The 17,678-nt window shown below is 35.6% G+C and overlaps 4 protein-coding genes and 1 pseudogene across 5 annotated transcripts; 3 read left to right on the forward strand and 2 right to left on the reverse strand.

Annotated features, from left to right (window-relative positions):
* Positions 1–2,404: 2,404 nt before the first annotated feature.
* On the reverse strand, positions 2,405–4,806 carry LOC142521153 (protein PLANT CADMIUM RESISTANCE 4-like). Its single transcript, XM_075624378.1, has 4 exons — positions 4,306–4,806; positions 3,306–3,377; positions 2,994–3,206; positions 2,405–2,555 (listed from the first exon to the last, which is right to left on the reverse strand). The coding sequence occupies exons 1-4, from the start codon at positions 4,748–4,750 to the stop codon at positions 2,467–2,469; spliced, it is 819 nt and encodes a 272-aa protein (XP_075480493.1). The 5' UTR covers positions 4,751–4,806; the 3' UTR covers positions 2,405–2,466.
* A 1,249-nt stretch (positions 4,807–6,055) lies between these two features.
* Positions 6,056–8,266, reverse strand: LOC142521188 (ATP-dependent Clp protease adapter protein CLPS1, chloroplastic-like). The gene is made up of 3 exons (XM_075624415.1): positions 8,101–8,266; positions 7,084–7,231; positions 6,056–6,437 (listed from the first exon to the last, which is right to left on the reverse strand). The coding sequence occupies exons 1-3, from the start codon at positions 8,165–8,167 to the stop codon at positions 6,176–6,178; spliced, it is 477 nt and encodes a 158-aa protein (XP_075480530.1). The 5' UTR covers positions 8,168–8,266; the 3' UTR covers positions 6,056–6,175.
* A 1,175-nt stretch (positions 8,267–9,441) lies between these two features.
* LOC142520576 (uncharacterized) lies at positions 9,442–12,314 on the forward strand. Of its 2 annotated transcripts, none has more exons than XM_075623620.1 (2): positions 9,442–9,574; positions 9,814–12,314. In XM_075623620.1, the coding sequence occupies exon 2, from the start codon at positions 9,836–9,838 to the stop codon at positions 12,056–12,058; it is 2,223 nt and encodes a 740-aa protein (XP_075479735.1). In that variant the 5' UTR covers positions 9,442–9,574; positions 9,814–9,835; the 3' UTR covers positions 12,059–12,314. The 2 variants fall into 2 exon arrangements, with proteins under 2 accessions (XP_075479735.1, XP_075479733.1); XM_075623618.1 differs by having other exon boundaries at positions 9,785–12,313.
* A 669-nt stretch (positions 12,315–12,983) lies between these two features.
* LOC142520579 (peptidyl-prolyl cis-trans isomerase CYP26-2, chloroplastic-like) lies at positions 12,984–14,896 on the forward strand. The gene is made up of 2 exons (XM_075623623.1): positions 12,984–13,948; positions 14,629–14,896. Exons 1-2 carry the CDS (start codon positions 13,137–13,139, stop codon positions 14,738–14,740), a joined length of 924 nt encoding a protein of 307 aa, XP_075479738.1. The 5' UTR covers positions 12,984–13,136; the 3' UTR covers positions 14,741–14,896.
* LOC142520413 (transmembrane 9 superfamily member 9-like) lies at positions 14,854–17,089 on the forward strand (annotated as a pseudogene).
* The last annotated feature ends 589 nt before the right edge of the window (positions 17,090–17,678 follow it).

Raw genomic sequence — 17,678 nt, forward strand, 5'->3', positions numbered from 1 at the left:
TTCTCAAGTTTTATTTTTTGGTTCTCCTTTCCTACTCGTTACGATGCATGCAACGTTTCATGTTTTTTTGTGTGTCATACATAACAACATAGTGTTTGTTCGCGACGTTTGCAGCTAGACGACTGCGTTCTGTGCCGGATTCAAGAGAGAAAACAGGCTGCTTACAAGCGTGCGAGATCGAGAGCTGAATACCAGAGCACTCGAGAATACATACAACATTTTCTTCTTGACGATTTTGACTTGATCAGTACAAGTGATCAACCTGATGATTCCCTAATCGACAACCAGCTGATCGACGACTACGTGGACGAACTGATCAAAACTTGCATGTGATGTACTTGAATTTAAAATCAAGTGGAGAGAAATTGCATGCAAGCTAGCTAGATAGCTCTGTTCTTTTTTCTTTTACGTACCCAGTTTTTGAACCTACTTGTAATTAAAAGTTTGTGTTCTCTAGTACTTCATATTTGCCATTTTCATACATTATCAAACTACAACTACATTTAGTTTTGTTAGTGAATAGTTGATAAATGTACAATTTTCATTGTTATTGATAAAAAGGGAAGAATAAACAAGAACAAGACTATAGAAAGTTCAAGGGGAAAATGGTAGAATTTTTTTAAAAATTTTTTTTTTATGTTATCGAATTCCAGTCTTAGTAATTTATCTTTCAATTTTGAAAATTTTAGTTTTAAATGTTGATGTCTACACATATCATATCAGCACCACGTCAGAAAAAATGACTAAAATTATATAAAAAAATGATAATGAACTCATACTGAAATTTGACAACATGAAATACCAAAATTGTAAATAAACAAACATATCAGACTAAAAATATTATTTTCTCATTTTTTCATTACATGGGGTAATGTTTTTTCGGTATCACATAAGATCGATTTAAATCTTCTCTTTTATTGAAAGAAGTTTATGTCATTAATATTCACGTGTACAAGAATTAGTAGGAATTTTGAAATTATTGCATATACTTACCAATAGTAGGATCATATCCTACGTTCCTTGAGCTGCCTATATTATTGACAGCAGTGAACCACCCCCAGACTGGAGACTCGACCAGTCCAAATTTAGCCCTCAACTTGGTTCTATATGCACAAGAAATTATACACAGTATCGCGAAGCAAAAAGCGATCAAACTGTATAGCATCCCAATCGTCGATAGGAAAAACCGTATAAAAATTATATAGATTTTAATCAGTATGAAAAATGAATTAATTAAATTTGCATGTTGAATTAGATTACAGGTGCTTGCATAGTCCGATATCTCTGCAATCAGCCCAAACGCCATGCAGGGACAGCAAACCGTGATGAGAGGTGTGAAATGTTTTATTCCATAATTTATCATTTAATAACTAAAAATATTTGGATGGCTAAAAATATATATATATATAGTAAAAATAACTAAAATTTGGCAATTATTATATTTTTGGGCGGGAAAAGTGTATATATATTTTTAATCTCGTAACTTGCACTTTTTTTAAAAAAAAAAAACCGATAATGTTTATTTTCTAAAAGATCTAGCTACTTGGGAATCATTAGAACTCAATGTATATATAATTGGAATTTACGTGCTCGACCTTACTCGAACAGAGATTTTTGTGTGCCACTAGCTCGAATTTAATTATTTATTGGCCAAAATTTTTATCTATAAAATCGAATATTTAAAATATATAATTTATGATTAGATTAAGGACAAAATAAAAATTTGGACAATTTTTTTAGAAATAAATTGGAATTCCGATCATTTATATTTGCTTCTGTCTAATTTTGGTCATACGTTTTATCAGATTTCAATTTTAGCTTGTTATTTTTAAAATTTTAATCATTTTTCCGATGCGACACGTAACATATATGACAAAAAATACAAGAAACCGATAATACAGAACAAAAATTACAAAGTTCCATACTTCATAATTTTAAAATCAAGTGCTAAATAAGATATTAGCAATATAGCATTTGGTTGTGCAAATGAGTGAGTTTTGAAGTGCATAATATGAAAAAAAAAAAAAGGATTTTATATCATGCAATGTAAAAAGGGAAGCAATCCCCAAAGTACCATTTTGCAAAAGATAATATAAGAATGAGGTGTTGAATTAAATAAGTTAAGTCGTTGGGAGAAAGTATGTTTTTGGTCATATAATATCTTCCCTTTTTGTGATTTTTGTCTCTATTTTGTCAAATGTTATTCTTAATCCGTTATTCTTATTATCTTTTTCGAAAATTTTAATATTTTTCTATCGTGATACTGACGAGACTAATACTATCAAAAATGAGAAGATACAATACTTGATAACATAAACTATTAAAATCGCAAAATATTAGTGATCACAAGATGAAAATAATAAACAGAGGAAAAAAAATTTTAAAAAAATTGCTCACAAAAATACAAAAATTATTGAAATATATCCCCACATAATATGAAATTTTGGTGGTAAAGGTGACGCATGCTCACATCATCATCATCTGCCCCGTCGGAGGTGTCATTCCGAACTGCTGGTTCTGTTTTTGCCTCATCTTCGTCTCGTTCCCCAGCCAACCTGTCCACAATGGAAATTTTGATTCAAGAATTAGTAAAAATTACAATTACGGTCTTATAATTTTAGTCATTTTGACATGACATTCAGTGGCGGAGCCACTGGTAGACAAAGCCCGGGTGACCCAAAATTTTTTTTTAAAAAAATTTATATGTAAGTTTTGTATAACTTTGAGTTAATATGATATTAGCTCGGGTAGATCAATTTAAAATATTAAAAGATTTTAGAGTTTAAAATTCTAGCCCGAATAGAGCTATATTCCTGGCTCCTCCACTTATGACATTACACATGTCCGCACCACGTTAGTCTCATACAAAGAAAATGACTGGAATTGTCGGGAAAAAAAAATAACGATAACAGACGAAAGCTGAAATTCGACAAAATAGATTAATAAATTTGGAAATTAGAATTATTTATTAGGGAATAGAGGCATTTACTTACCAATAGTAGGGTCATATCCCATATGCTTGAGCTCTCTATACTCTTGACAAAGAGCACACCATTCGCAAAAGCAGTGAACCACCCAGTCCTGTGCTGGTGACTCCGGCAGCCCGAATTTAGCCCTCAACTTGGTTCTATATGTGCATGACATTATACATGGAATCGCGATACAAAAGGCGATGCAACTGTACAATATCCCACTCGTCGCGCAAGCTATATATCATAGACATACATTAAATCGAACAATATGAACATAGTGCATATATATTTAAACGATTAAGAAGTCGAACATATTTTGAAATGATCACTCACTGGTGTTGCCGGAGTCCAATATCTCCGCAATCTGCCCAAACGTTATGCAGGGAAAGCAGGCTGTGATGAGAGCTGCATAAATGTTTTTTTTCATATAGTTAATCATTTAATTAATTAATTAATTACTACCATATGGTCATTATTAAATTTTGTGAGATGTATATCATGACATATTTTCCATGCATTCAATTAATCTTGATTTTTTTTAAGTATAATTTATGGTGAAATTAAAGTTTTCTATTATAATCATAGGAATAATATGATTTTGGGAGTGATTAAAGGGAACTAAATATTTTTTACAACTTGAATTACCACATCTTTTAAGGAAAATTATTTATAAGCTACCAAATACATGTACACATCATGTGCCAAAAATCGCAAATATAAGATGATCCAAGTGAAAATAAAAAAAGATGTCATGGAAAACAAAAAACTCATGTGAAATAGTCTCACATGTTAATTTTGTGCGACATATATTTTATTTGAGTCACTAATGAAAAATTATGATTTTTTATTTTAAATATAGAAATGGTAGACCTGTCTCACGAATAAAGATATATGATATCGTCTCACAAGAGACCTATCCTGAATAGAAATCTGATCAGAACTCTTTCTCATGCGGCTATAAATCTAAGTATCTTAATTATTATGGTAAAACAAAATAATCTTGTTTCTCACATTTCAATTTTAATCATGTATCTTTCGTTTTTTGGCACTTATAGTCCTTTTATATCGAGAGTACTTATGTGACATTATATACATCATCATCGCATTTGTGCCACGTCATAACCATGCTATAAATTTGACTAAAATTGTCAAAAAAAAACAAAGATAACGGACTAACACTTAAATTAGCCAATACAAATGACTAAAATTACAAAGAATCATATAAAAGCAAATATGGAATTTTCCCCATATATTGATACGAATGTGTGTGCGTTGTCCAAATCTAAAATATTTATCATAATGCAAATTTGAAGGGAAAAAAATGTGTACGTACCATTTTCAGGATCATTCATGCAATCAAAAAGACTACTGCTCCAAACCTTATCTTGAGCTGCGACATGGCCAATACCATTGAATGGCCTGACCGGCGGAGTCATCGCCGGATGACCCGTCTGCGGTACCCCATTTTGAGTGCCAGACAGCGGCATATGAGGGGCAAAATCCACGTTTGCCTGAGGGGGAACATGCTGATTAGAAAGCTCGTATTCATTATTCTGCGGTGGAAATTGTGCTGCCGTTTGTTCTTTATCATGATCTTGAGAGGAAACATAATACAAATCTTCTTCTTCTTCTTCTTCTTTGTGGGGGTGGTTAGTTTGCCGTTTGTTGTTACTCGGCACTTGGGATCTCGGCTTAGTCGCCGCCGGCTGCTCGCTTTCCGGGAACGAGTCGTCCATCGTCTCTTGAACTTGCTGTTCGTTGTTTCCGACTCGGCCCATGGCGGATTCCTTGACTTCACTTCTCTTCTTGGTGGGTTGTTATGTGCTGCATGTATGTCTCGGCTAGGTCAAGGTGTGATATTTAATGTATCGATAATGTGAAGAAGTGGGAGATTACTTTAGGCCACTTGGCAATAATTGATTTCCCTCTGCAGTTTTAGGAGACTTTGGGCTGGCAAACACAACTTGGGATTTGAATTTTTAAAAAAAATAATAATTGGATTCAGTTGTAAATTAGAGGAAATGATGATTACTGATCAATATATTATTAAAATTACATTTTTACTCATATATATTTATCATTTACGATTTTAGTTTTTTATATTTTTATATTTCAGTTTTAGTCTTGTATTTTTTTCTTTTTTATGATTTTGATTATTTTTCGTCTAGAATATTGACATAGTCTCTGTATATATATCAGAGACATGTAGATATTATATTGCTACCGCGTGAGCGTCAAGATTTGACCATACCAGCATTTCGACGAAGAACTTGCGAGCCAAATTAAGCTCTCGAGAGCTCGAACTTTCTTTATTTCGAACTCGATGAGGTCTTTTTTTTTTCCAATGTCGAATTCGAGTAATCTCAATTTCATAGAACTCTTGAGACTATCATAAATTGTAATCGAGAAAGGGCCTTTTTTTTTCTAACCTTTGGTAGGAGTTGACTTGGGAGAGTAGGGCAAGTGCTCTTCACGTTCTCATGCTATAGATAATCCCCTTTCGGTAGGCTGGATTTCTAAGTGATGGTAGACATTATCTCAATCCTATATTAATCATTCAAATCAAACATATTTGATCACTTCAATAACTCTAATGTACCTTATTCATATGTTATCATATACTTTACACCAAAACGGAGGAAAAACTTGTGTGTGTTTGTTTCTTTACGATTCTTGTTTTTTATGTTGATAAATTTCGATTTAAGTATTGTATCTTTCAGTTTTTAGAAATTTTACTCAGTTTTTCATATGTATGTTGATGTTGTATTGCATACATCAGTGCCACGTTAACGATATATCAATACCACATCAATGTTATATGCAAATATACTAAAATTGCAACAACAAAAAAAACTAAAATTTGATAACATAAAAGATGAAATCTTGGAGTATGTCAAAAATTTGCATGTCAAAAATTTGCATAATACATATTTTACCGGAAATCAAGACATATCGAATCGATTTAGGGCATCGTTTTGTTCGAAAAATGTATGATAAATCAATTATCCTCGGAACAAGAATGTGCAATCAATTCATTTTTAGCACAAATGGTAAGAGATCTTAAGCAAACTGCACATACTACGAACCGAGCCAAGTCTTTTCTTTTATTTTAGTTTGTATCTTAACAGTGATCTGAAAAGTCAATTTTCCATGTCTTATCTACATATATGCAAGTGTCACGGCAACATATTGGTTACGATAACCTAACAACCACCATTGGCAGGCTCAATCGTGCTCAAAAGGCCATTCCCTCGGAGTTGCGTGCAGTGCTCTTCTGCGTCTGCTTGGCCACAAACTATGACCATAGAAAGGCCATTGTGATGCGCTTCTTGCATTATATTCACGGCATTATCAAGGGTCATCCCGGGTATAACCTTCATTAATACTTGCACAACATACTCCCTTTTATTGTAATTGTCATTGTGCAGCATCACACGAAATGGCGGTGACATTTTCCTTGATTTCCTAGCGAACAAAACGAAAAACTTGTATAATTTTTCAGTGGGAATAATAGTTGAATCTCGATTTCCACTACTTTAGAAGATAATGTTACTGATAACCCACCAACTCCACGTACATGAGATCAAGCCAGCGAAGTTGATAAGTAATATGTAGGATTCGTAAGTTGAAATATCAAGGGACAAAAATATACAAAATTAATAGGTGAATTGGATATATGCAGGGATCTTTGCAGAGAAAGGACAACATCTCAGTTATTAACCAAGTATTTCATTTGTGGGACAGATTTAGAGCAGTTTCAGTTGCGTGGAAAGTAGAAAACATAAAAGTGTGTGTTGTAGACAATTTCATCATTAAGTACTGATATTAAATGCAAAAGATACGAGTATAATTTCATGCTAAAATACCTAAATCTAGGACATGAGGAAAATTAAAATTCTAACATGATAAGAAAAATCATATTAAATCAAAGTAAGCTGGAATAATATATATCTCTTATTAATGGAAAAATGTTCCAACACTACTCAGGTTGATCCATAAAACATCATAAGCTTCAAGCAAAAATCTAGTTAAGATTAGCCCTCAAAAGTGCTGTAAAAATAAAACCAGGGAATAAGGGACAGCTACACCATTTAAATCAGAGTACCCTTACCTCAAATCAAACTCAGATTCACGACCAGGAGTCGTTTTTTCTATGATGGGTTTGTCTAAAACTCCACCGCCTTTCCCCAGACCAGCAATTGGCGTTGCCATGGATGTGCGTCGTCTGGTGCATTTTTTATGGAGTGGATATCTATCCCCTACACGAATAAACTTATCACATCGCCACTCTCATTTTGGAGAACCAAGCAAAATGTATATAGACGTAGAAAACTGTAGAATAGAAACAGGACCAAACAGATGCACTCACAAAGAAAAAGCGGATATTATTTTAATGGGTGTGCTAAATATCATCAGCCTTATGCTAATCATTAGAACTTAGAACTTCACATAATCTCATGTACTCATTACTAAAGAATTGTCCAATCCTGGCCAGATATTTGATCCAAACTCAAGCATAATTAATTATGAGCCTGTGATGAGTGTTAGCTCACAAATAGGCACACCAATCCCAGATAGAATAGAGGTATAACATGATGAATCCCTAGTTATAGTGAAAATGGAAAAAAAGGCACTTGATTTTGCCCAAATATGTAGGAAAGAACCATTTACTCAACACCAGGACATCATAAGATCCTTCCTCTAGTCCTCTACAACCTCTCAAAAAATAACTACAATCGACTATACCACAGTTCTTTTTCTCCGTTTTCACATACATCCTCACACAAATCTCCTCTCCAAACTACAGGCTTTTCCTTCTTCACTTCCTTTCTTCAAGAATTATAATATATATAATAAACAAAAACGAGAAAAATTTCACATTGGTACTCTACTGAGGATACAAATTCCAATTTCATGAAAAGCTTCAAGCTCCTTTCAAGGAAAGCAAAACAATACAGCGGAATACAACTACAGACGGAATGAAACTAAATTGGGTGAAAGAAAACAACAAATCAGAAACTAAAAAATCAACATCAGCAAATTCGATATTATTTTAAAAAAAAAGATGATTAAACGAAAATAATCATAAATGAGTCAAATAAATCAACGAAAATAGCAGAAAAATCACCAGGTGCTTGATGGAATGCTTGATTTGGGGACAGAACCACTCTTCCGCAGCTAATCGTCGTCTCCATTAGCTTTCACCCCCACCACACGCACACCGGCGGAGTATGTGTACTGTGTTCGATGCTCGTTGGCACAAATCGCTCTCTCCTAAAAAATACAAATGAATATTTTGTTTTAAAAAATCAATTAATAAATTATTTTCAGTCGTATATTATTTTATAATAAATAATATTTTGTTAAAAAAATGATATTTTGAACTGTTTTAATATTTTGACTTGATTAATACATATTGTCGACATTAATATGTTTTTTTGTGAGACGTTTTTCCTAATCAATCATATTCATATTTACAATAATATTTAATATTTTTGACATAAAAAACAATATTTTTATTCATAACTCAAATAGGAGATTTTGTAAAACTGTCAAATTTTTTTTTGTGTGTGTCGACATATATGGACTCTTTCTTAAGTTGTATTTGAAGTCGATGGCGTATTTGAAAGGACGAGTTGAAATGATTGTATATTAAAATGAAGATAAAAACTTGTGTGAGACAGTTTCACAGGTCGTATTTTGTGAGACGGGTCTCTATTTGGGTTATCAAAGAAAAAGTATTACTTTTTATGCTAAAAGTATTGCTTTTTATCGTGAATATCGGTAGGGTTGACCCGTCTCACAGATAAAAATTCGTGAGACCATCTCACAAGATATCTAATTTAAAATGAATTTGAAATGTACTATGATTAATTCACATATTATTAGTTGAGAATTTAAAATTTATTGTCGGAGATTTAAAAAAAAAAGACAAAAACTTGTGTGAGACGGTCTCACGGATCGTATTTTGTGAGACGAATCTCTTATTTGGGTTATCAAAGAAAAAGTATTACTTTTTATGCTAAGAGTATTACTTTTTATTGTGAATATCGATAGGCCTGACCCGTCTCACAGATAAAGATTCGTGAGACCGTCTCACAAGACACCTACTCTTAAAAAAAACAGTGAAAAATAGTTTTTTTTTGGTAATTATCATCGAGTTAAAATTTGTTTCCAACTATATTTCATTATATAATTGGTATTTTTTTATTGTTTTTGAAAGAAATATGAACATTAGAAACTGATCTTCTGTATTATTGGTAATTTTGTGTATATTGGGCCAAGCATTAGCTAAACCCAACTGGCAACTGCCTACTCACAAATAGTTGGTCTGGATCTGTACTACCATTTAAGGCCCATTGAATATATATGATGTGGTTATCGTTGTTCGGCCCATAATTATTTGATTTAGTCCAATTCAGCGGCCCATAATGAATTCTATATATGATATAATCAAACCATCACCCCGCCTGCTCGCTCCCATAGTTGCAAAAATAGATGCCCTAGCTCTCAATCCCCATCCATCATTCACTAGCCTCGGCTGTGGCGGCGAATTTTTTCTCATCGCGAACATATTCAGAGTATAATTTCAATTAATACGGGTATGTCGATACTGTTTCCGGTTGATTTCGTTCTGTGTTGATTGATTTTCTCTGTTTTTGGGTGATGATGTTTTTTTTCTGTTCGTTGTTGAAAATTAATTTTCATCGGAAGTATGAAACCGAACTTATTACGTGAATTATTCGTCAAGTAGTTGAATCTTCCCATTTAATGATGTTTTTTTTTCTTGTTGGTAATATTGGTCTCTGTAGATTTTATCAGAATTTCTCCGTTAGAACAGAATTTCTGGACATTGATGTGTGATGGTGGTGACTTCCGGGAAAAGCATGTTGTCGATTACATACTCCACTGAAATATTAGACGGGGAACCAATCTATGTATGTTCTAATGGTCTTCCTGTCAAGGCTTTGAGTCTAGAACCTGCAGGGCTTGCGTTTCACACTGCCGCCCTTAGGTTGATAGGCCACTTTGAGGAAGTACAAACAGAGAAGAATGGAAAAGATGTTTCAGAAGACAAAGAAACTGTTTATGTACAATCATCAGATTCGTACAGCAGTAAAGGTAGGAAGAAATCTGGAAGTGAATCTAAGCAGCAGGATCATTATGCTCTGCTGGGTTTGAGCCATTTGAGGTATCTTGCCACCGAGGATCAGATAAGAAAGAGTTATCGTGAGGCTGCTCTGAGACATCATCCCGATAAGCAGGCTGCTCTTTTGCTCGCGGAGGAAACAGAGGCTGCTAAGCAAGCGAAAAAAGATGAGATAGAAAGCCATTTCAAGGCCATTCAAGAAGCGTACGAGGTGTTGATCGACCCTGTTAGGAGAAGAATCTATGATTCCACGGATGAGTTTGATGATGAAATACCTTCCGATTGTGCACCCCATGAATTCTTTAAGGTTTTTGGACCTGCATTCTTGAGGAATGGTCGGTGGTCAGTAAACCAGCCAGTCCCAGTCTTGGGGGATGATAACACTCCATTTAAAGAAGTGGATAGCTTTTATGATTTTTGGTATAGCTTTAAGAGCTGGAGGGAATTTCCTCATGCCGATGAATTTGAACTCGATCAGGCTGAGTCTCGTGAACACAGGAGGTGGATGGAAAGGCAAAACGCAAAACTATCGGAGGGAGCAAGGAAAGAAGAATATGCCCGTATACGTGCTCTTGTTGATAGTGCCTATAAAAGGGACCCTAGACTTTTGAGACGGAAAGAGGAACAGAAAGCTGAGAAGCTGAGGAAGAAGGAGGCGAAGCTTTTGGCCAAGAGATTGCAGGAAGAAGAAGAAGCAAGGATCGTCGAGGAGGAGAGGCAGAAGAAAGAGGAGGAGGAGAAAAAGGCAGCTGAAGCTGCATTAAATCAGAAAAAAATGAAGGAGAGAGAAAAAAAGATACTCCGGAAAGAACGTACCCGCTTTCGATTGCTGGCAGCACCTATTTTGTCCCAGCATTTGCTCGATCTTACTGATAGCAATGTGGAGGATCTCTGTACGTCACTTGATAAAGAACAGCTAAGTAATTTATGTGATATGATGGAAGGAAAAGAAGGGCGAGAGTGTGCTAAGCTTTTGCGACAGGCACTTGAGGTTGATTACAAAGATAAGGATGAGAAACAAGACGAGAAAATTTTTCATCAGAATGGTTCTGTAAGGATAAATGGACAAGTTGCACAAAGCAGTAACGAGAAAAGGGAAAAACCCTGGCATAAGGAAGAGATCGAGCTTTTGAGAAAGGGAGTGCAGAAATATCCTAAGGGTACTTCTCGAAGGTGGGAAGTGATTTCGGAATATATGGGTACTAAGAGGTCCGTAGAAGAGATTCTCAAGGCTACGAAAACAGTTCTTCTTCAGAAACCTGACTCTGCTAATGCCTTCGACTCCTTCCTGGAGAAAAGAAAGTCGGTCCAAACAATTGCATCTCCTCTTACAACTAGAGAAGATTTGCCAGGATTATCAAATGGAAACGTGTCTGAGGGGAATGCTTCTAGCGCAGACAAATGGCCAGAATCATCAATTCAAGAAGGAAGTACAGCTGTCGACAGGCTTACTCCAAGTTTGGATCAAGATTCGTGGTCTGCTGCGCAGGAAAGAGCTCTAGTCCAAGCTTTAAAAACCTTCCCCAAGGAAACGACCCAGAGATGGGAACGAGTTTCAGCCGCAGTACCTGGGAAAAATGTGAGCCAATGTAAGAAAAAGTTTACCTTGATGAAGGAAAGCTTCAGGAACAACACCGGCACAAATAAACAAGCCACACATTCAGATGATTCACCCAATTCTTCCAACCACGTTGGAAATAGTGAAGTTTCAGACGATATTGATGTTGCGAATGTCATTTCTCCGGGTTCTGGTGAGTATATATGGTCTGAGGGCCAGGAGAAAGCATTGATCCAAGCTCTAAAAACGTTTCCAAAGGACACCAACCAACGGTGGGAACGTGTCGCTGCTGCAGTTCCTGGGAAAAGTGTTGATCTCTGTAAGAAAAAGGTTGCGTTACTGAAAGAGAACTTCAGGAACAGGAAGAGTGCAGTTTAAACTTTTGATTTTATTTCGTGCCGGTATCAATGTCATATCTGAGTGGAAATTTTTTGGGGTTATATCAAAGATTATGTGACGAGAAATAGAAGCAAGATTTGTTGTCAGTGTAAGTCATACTGTAATACCATCAACCATAACAACCCTTTTGAAGACCACACAGCTCGAAATGCATTAGATCTTCTGTTGTTTTCACGATATATATTACATTGGAGTGTTACCTCCACTGTTGATCCAAAATTTTGTGTCTATTTTTGATTGGTTTTTATGAGATATTATTTTGAGTGTTTTTCCCTTGATTTGAAAATCAAATTCGATTTAATTTCTCGATATTCAATATTCTAAAAATTGAGCTAAGCTAACATACATAGAAGTATAGCTATACATATAGATTTTATGCATGGCTAACTTTTATCATAATAACAACTTATGTGTTGTGTATACACATTAACTAAAAATCTGGTATTTTATTTAAGTATATGTATTCTTTAAATGTTTTTTAGTGGTACTAATTATTATTACTTTTTTAGTTACATTAGTAAATATAGATATTTAATTTATTTTAAAATGATAATTTTTTACACACACACATATATATATATATATTTGTATTTATATGTATATTATATATATAGATAAATATGAATGAATTAATGATCCTAAGATAAGGACAAATTAATTATCTTATTAATGAAAATAAGATAAATCTTTATATATGCATACAATTTCGATATTTTCAGTCCATCAATCATACATAATCTTGATATGCTTAATCAACTCTAATAAGTTTGTCATCTCACTAATTCTTAAAAGATAGAAATTATCAATGAACAACATATCAAAATTGTCGACAAGTACATGTATATTATATATATATATATATATATTGTGTAAATATTTAATGGTTTTTATTTTTGCTGTCTCAACTACAAAGTTCCAGATAAAACTCATGCCACGAAATGGATACATGCTGCAGCTTTTTTCTTCCTCCTTATCCAATCCAAAACACTGCAACGGTTTCAAGTTTCAACCTTTTCTCTTCTGTTAATCACCAAGAAAATATTGATAAGACCCACAGATGCATTCTTCATCTCGGCTACTATGCCAAATCCACCAGCTTCCCCCGAAGCCACTTCAATTTCCTGCAACAACGCAAACTCCCCCCTATCCAATCCTCCGCCGGGACCTAACCTTTTCGTCGCTGCTGCTAATCATGATGGGACCTGTTACGCCGCAACCGCTGCGAGCGGAAACAGTGGTGATTACACCAGACAAGGTCATTGTTCCATGTGTGGACAAAAACCCAGAACCGGGAAAACAAGCATTTCTTGATGTATCCATAAATGGAGAACCTGTTGGCAGAATCGTGATTGGGCTGTATAGCGAGGCTGTCCCATCTGGGTCCTCCAGGTTTAGTGATCTTGTCTCCGGGGCAGGGGGTGTGAGTTACCGCAGAAAAGAGTTCGTAAAAATCATGCCTAACTACGTGCAAAATGGTGGGCTTCGATATTATGGTGGGGATGCGGAGATAGCCAGGAAAACTGGGAGTAAATTGTCGATGCTCGACCGTTTAGTGGACGAATTGGAGAAACAGGATGGGTCTTGTGTAGGGACCAAGAATGTGGCCAAGAGTGTGAGCCTTATTGTGAGGGATCCATTGAAACCGCCTCCCAAATTGAAGCTGGTTGCGAGAGAAGGGAAGCTGGAAATCGGTCAAGAAGATGTCGGAACGGATCCGAATGGGACGGAGTTCGTGATCGCGACGAAGGACTCGCCTGAATTGGATGCCTCGGCTTTGGTGGTGGGGAGAGTGATTGAAGGAATGGATGTTGTGGAGAGGATTGGCAGAGTTGAGACTGTTAAAGAGAATACAACTTCTCCTTACTTTAGGTACTCTTTCTTGCCTCCAAACTCTCCAAGCACTTTTGCCATATTTCTTTAAAAACTATTATATATACATATATATGTGTAACTATGTATATATATGCGATATGTTATGATTTATTTGAACTCAAGTTTCAACGATGTTGACAGTAAGTTAGTAGTTACACGAGCTAGGCTAGAATTCATGCCTCTAAATTTTGTATGAGCCTTTAGGTCATACACTAAAGAGAACTCAAATCCAAAAAAATGCTAGCTTTCTAAGTAGTGTGCATATCCTTTCAATCTTACAAACCACGCCACGATCTTTCGTCGAGCTGCTCTAGGATCGCGATCGCAGGCTCCTTGAGAATTTGATGTTTGTGATGGCTATAATGTTATTCACCTATTAGTATTTGAGTTATGTAACTTAATCCAATCTATGTCTCGACTCTGAACTTATTCAATTATCTTGTAAACTTGGTATGGGATCATCGCAACTGCGCTGCAATTTTTATGATTCCAAGTTCAACTGCTCAAGTTTTGTTAATGTGTCATAGATGTGCACTGCTGATATCTACAAGTTCAAAATTTTTAACAGAAAATCTATGCTGAGCAAAAGTTCAAGAATGTGTGTTATCTTGTATCAAATTCAAGCCTACTTGAAATATTTATCTCATCTTCTCTAATTCTTTGCTTAATGCGAAAAGGGTGGCAAAGCTGATAGGAGACAAAAGGGCTGTGGTAGCAGAAAGAGGCTTCAACAGACCTTACTCCAAAGTGGTGATCACAAATTGTGGACTCATCATGGACACTACCTAATTTTCTTTTCTTCTTTCTTTTTCCCTTCCCCAAATGTATTTATAATTTTAGACTATTTTTTGATAATGGCCGGTGTAGTTACTTAGCAGAGTTGTGTTATTTGAGACTTGGACATGCTGTGGATTGCTTATTTGAATAAGAAGCAAGATTCAAGTATTCAAGTAATTTGGGTTAAGAATTTTTCCCACTGTCATTTAATATATAACTTGTTTTCCATACATTTTGCATAGAAAAAAGCCGCAAATAGCTCAAGGAATGTGTCAGGTTAGAATGTGTTAAACGAGGATACATATCTCCCAGTTTTTCTCTCCTTTAGGATTCTTACTTTTGTTCCAGTTTCCTCTTCGTTCCTTTTCCCCAATCCTTCCATCATATACACACAGAGAGACATTTTTAATCTTGGATCATCTTCTTGACATTAAACAGAATGGAAAATATAATGGATTTCTTCAAGAGAATGCCCGACACGATTCCAATGTACTGCTGTGCCTTCACCTGTAGCTCCTTCATGCTCTTACTTCACGTCATGTTTCTTTGCGGGCACCGAAGATTTCTTCAAGGGTGATCCTCTGACGCTGGAAGTGCGGAGATTGGCCTCAGTGGAAACATCACTTTCATATTCATATCACTCTCTCCCTTACTGCATACCAAAAAAAATTGTAGACCATCGTGTGGACATAGAGGAATATCATATCCGTGCTAGCATTGCCTTCTCTCCCTATGAATTCAAGATGGGAGAACCATAAATGTGCAATGTTGTTTGTCGCACTATCCTTGACGCCAAAGATGCAAAGGAATTGAAAGAGAGGATCGATGACAAATATCCGGTGAACATGATATTGGATAATCTCCCTCTAGTTATGCCATACAACAGATCTTATACGGATTCCTCAGTGTATCAACACGGTTCCCGGAAGGAGTGAAAGTGCAGTATGGTGGAAAACCGGAGCACAAATATTTTATCAACCACCACTTGACATTCACTATAAAGTATCAAAAGGATGGTGTGGCTAGAATTGTAGGATTTGAGGTCAAACCATTCAGTGTTAAGCATGAATACGAGTGTAAGTATGATGCAATAAAGTTGAATAACTGCACTGTAACTGGCAACGATCCCGTCTAGAAGTTGAAGATGGGAAGGAAATTATTTTCACCTACTATGTAGAGTTTCAGGGGAGAGAGATCAAATGGGCTTCTAGATCGGATGCTTTTCGTTATATGGTTGATAATGAGATTCATTTCTTTTAATTCTTAACATTGTGCTTTGTTGTTCCTATTCACCCGATGCTCGTGACACGTATTGTGCTTTGGGACATCTCCAAGGACGACCAACTAGAAGCTCAAGAAGAAGATGAAGAAAATACTGGATGGATATTAGCTCTTGGGGACATTTTCAGGCCTCCTACAAACTCAAATTTGTTGTTTGTTTTTGCTGGCACCGGTGTTCAGTTTTTCGGGACGCTTTCTAGTTGCAATGGTCATCGCTGCATTTGGAGGATTCCTTTCTCCTTCGATCCAAGGGGAGTTGATGACAGCTTTGCCATCTGTCTGAGTTGACAATTCTAGTTGCAATGGTCATCGCTTCATCTTGAATGCTCTGAGTTGGGAAGAGGAATCATCCGGAGCAATCCCATTTGGGGCCATGTTCGCATTAGTCCTCAAGTGCTTCCGTGTCTCCGTTCCACTTGTTTTTGCAGAGGGTTCAAGAAACCGGCCATCAAGGGTCCAATAAAAAACAACGAAATTCCGAGGAATACCCGAGAAAGCATGGTTCATGAACCCGGTCTTAAATATATTAATAGGAGGCATACTCCCATACTCTGTGGTATCCGTCGAGCTATTTATTCTTCATGGTCACCTCAATCTGGTTACCTCACTTCTATTGCCAGTTTGTATTCCTCTTCCTCGCATTCCTCTTCCTTATCGCCACGTGTCTCAAGCAGTATACTGCATTGCTATTTCCAGCTCTGCAGAGGAGACTACTTGTGGTGGTGGAGATCATTCTTGACCTCGGGTTCATCTGCACTTCTACCTCCTCCTTTATGCTGCATACTAATACACACAGTTCAAGTTCACAGAACCGGTACCTGCCGTTGTCTATTTCGGGTATGCGCTTGTTGGTTCATTTGCGTTTTTTGTGCTCGCCGGCACGGTTGGTTTCTTGGGTTGTTTCTGGTTCACTAAGAGTATCTATTCATGCGTCAAGATCAACTAAACGTTGAAGCATTTGGATGTAGAGTTTGAAGCATCGCTTACAATTCAAAGATCTTTGTTACTTTTTACTTTTCTAACCCTTGTAATTAATTGACTCTAGCATATATATCTTATTACACTGCAAAATCTTTACAGAAAAGCTGCTGTGAAACAGTTTTGCAAGACACATTTCTTATTCGACTTGATATTGAAAAATTATTAGTTTTTATAACAAAAGTATTAATTTTCATTATAAATATGGGTCAATTCAATCTTTCTTATAAGTATATATCCGTAAGACTGTCTTAAAAGAAAAACTAGTCAAAAACTTATTATTTTTAATACAAGTACGTATATACACACAAATACATATAAATAATTCCCTCTTCTTTAAATTATATTTCATTTTTTGAAAATTATTGTACCCATTTCGATCTATGATTATACAATCAAAAATTTGAAAACTTAATAATCAGAATCGTAGAAAAAAATACATAAAAATAATTCAAAAGATCAAATCTTGTCTGTCATTTTCATAGCTCATTAGATATTCATCCCAAGTTTAAAATGAAGTTTTCACATTTGATATCCTTGTCTCAAGTTCAAATTTCGGCAAAAAATGAAAAAAAATCGAATCTTTTAGACTCTTTCAACTTAAACAAAAATTCCTATGACAAAATATTATAGATCAATTTTAATGAGTATCAAAATATAAATATATTTCCCACCAATTTATTTTTATGGG

This window comes from Primulina tabacum, chromosome 12 (genome assembly GCF_025594145.1).
Source record: "Primulina tabacum isolate GXHZ01 chromosome 12, ASM2559414v2, whole genome shotgun sequence".
Taxonomy (NCBI): Eukaryota; Viridiplantae; Streptophyta; class Magnoliopsida; order Lamiales; family Gesneriaceae; genus Primulina; species Primulina tabacum.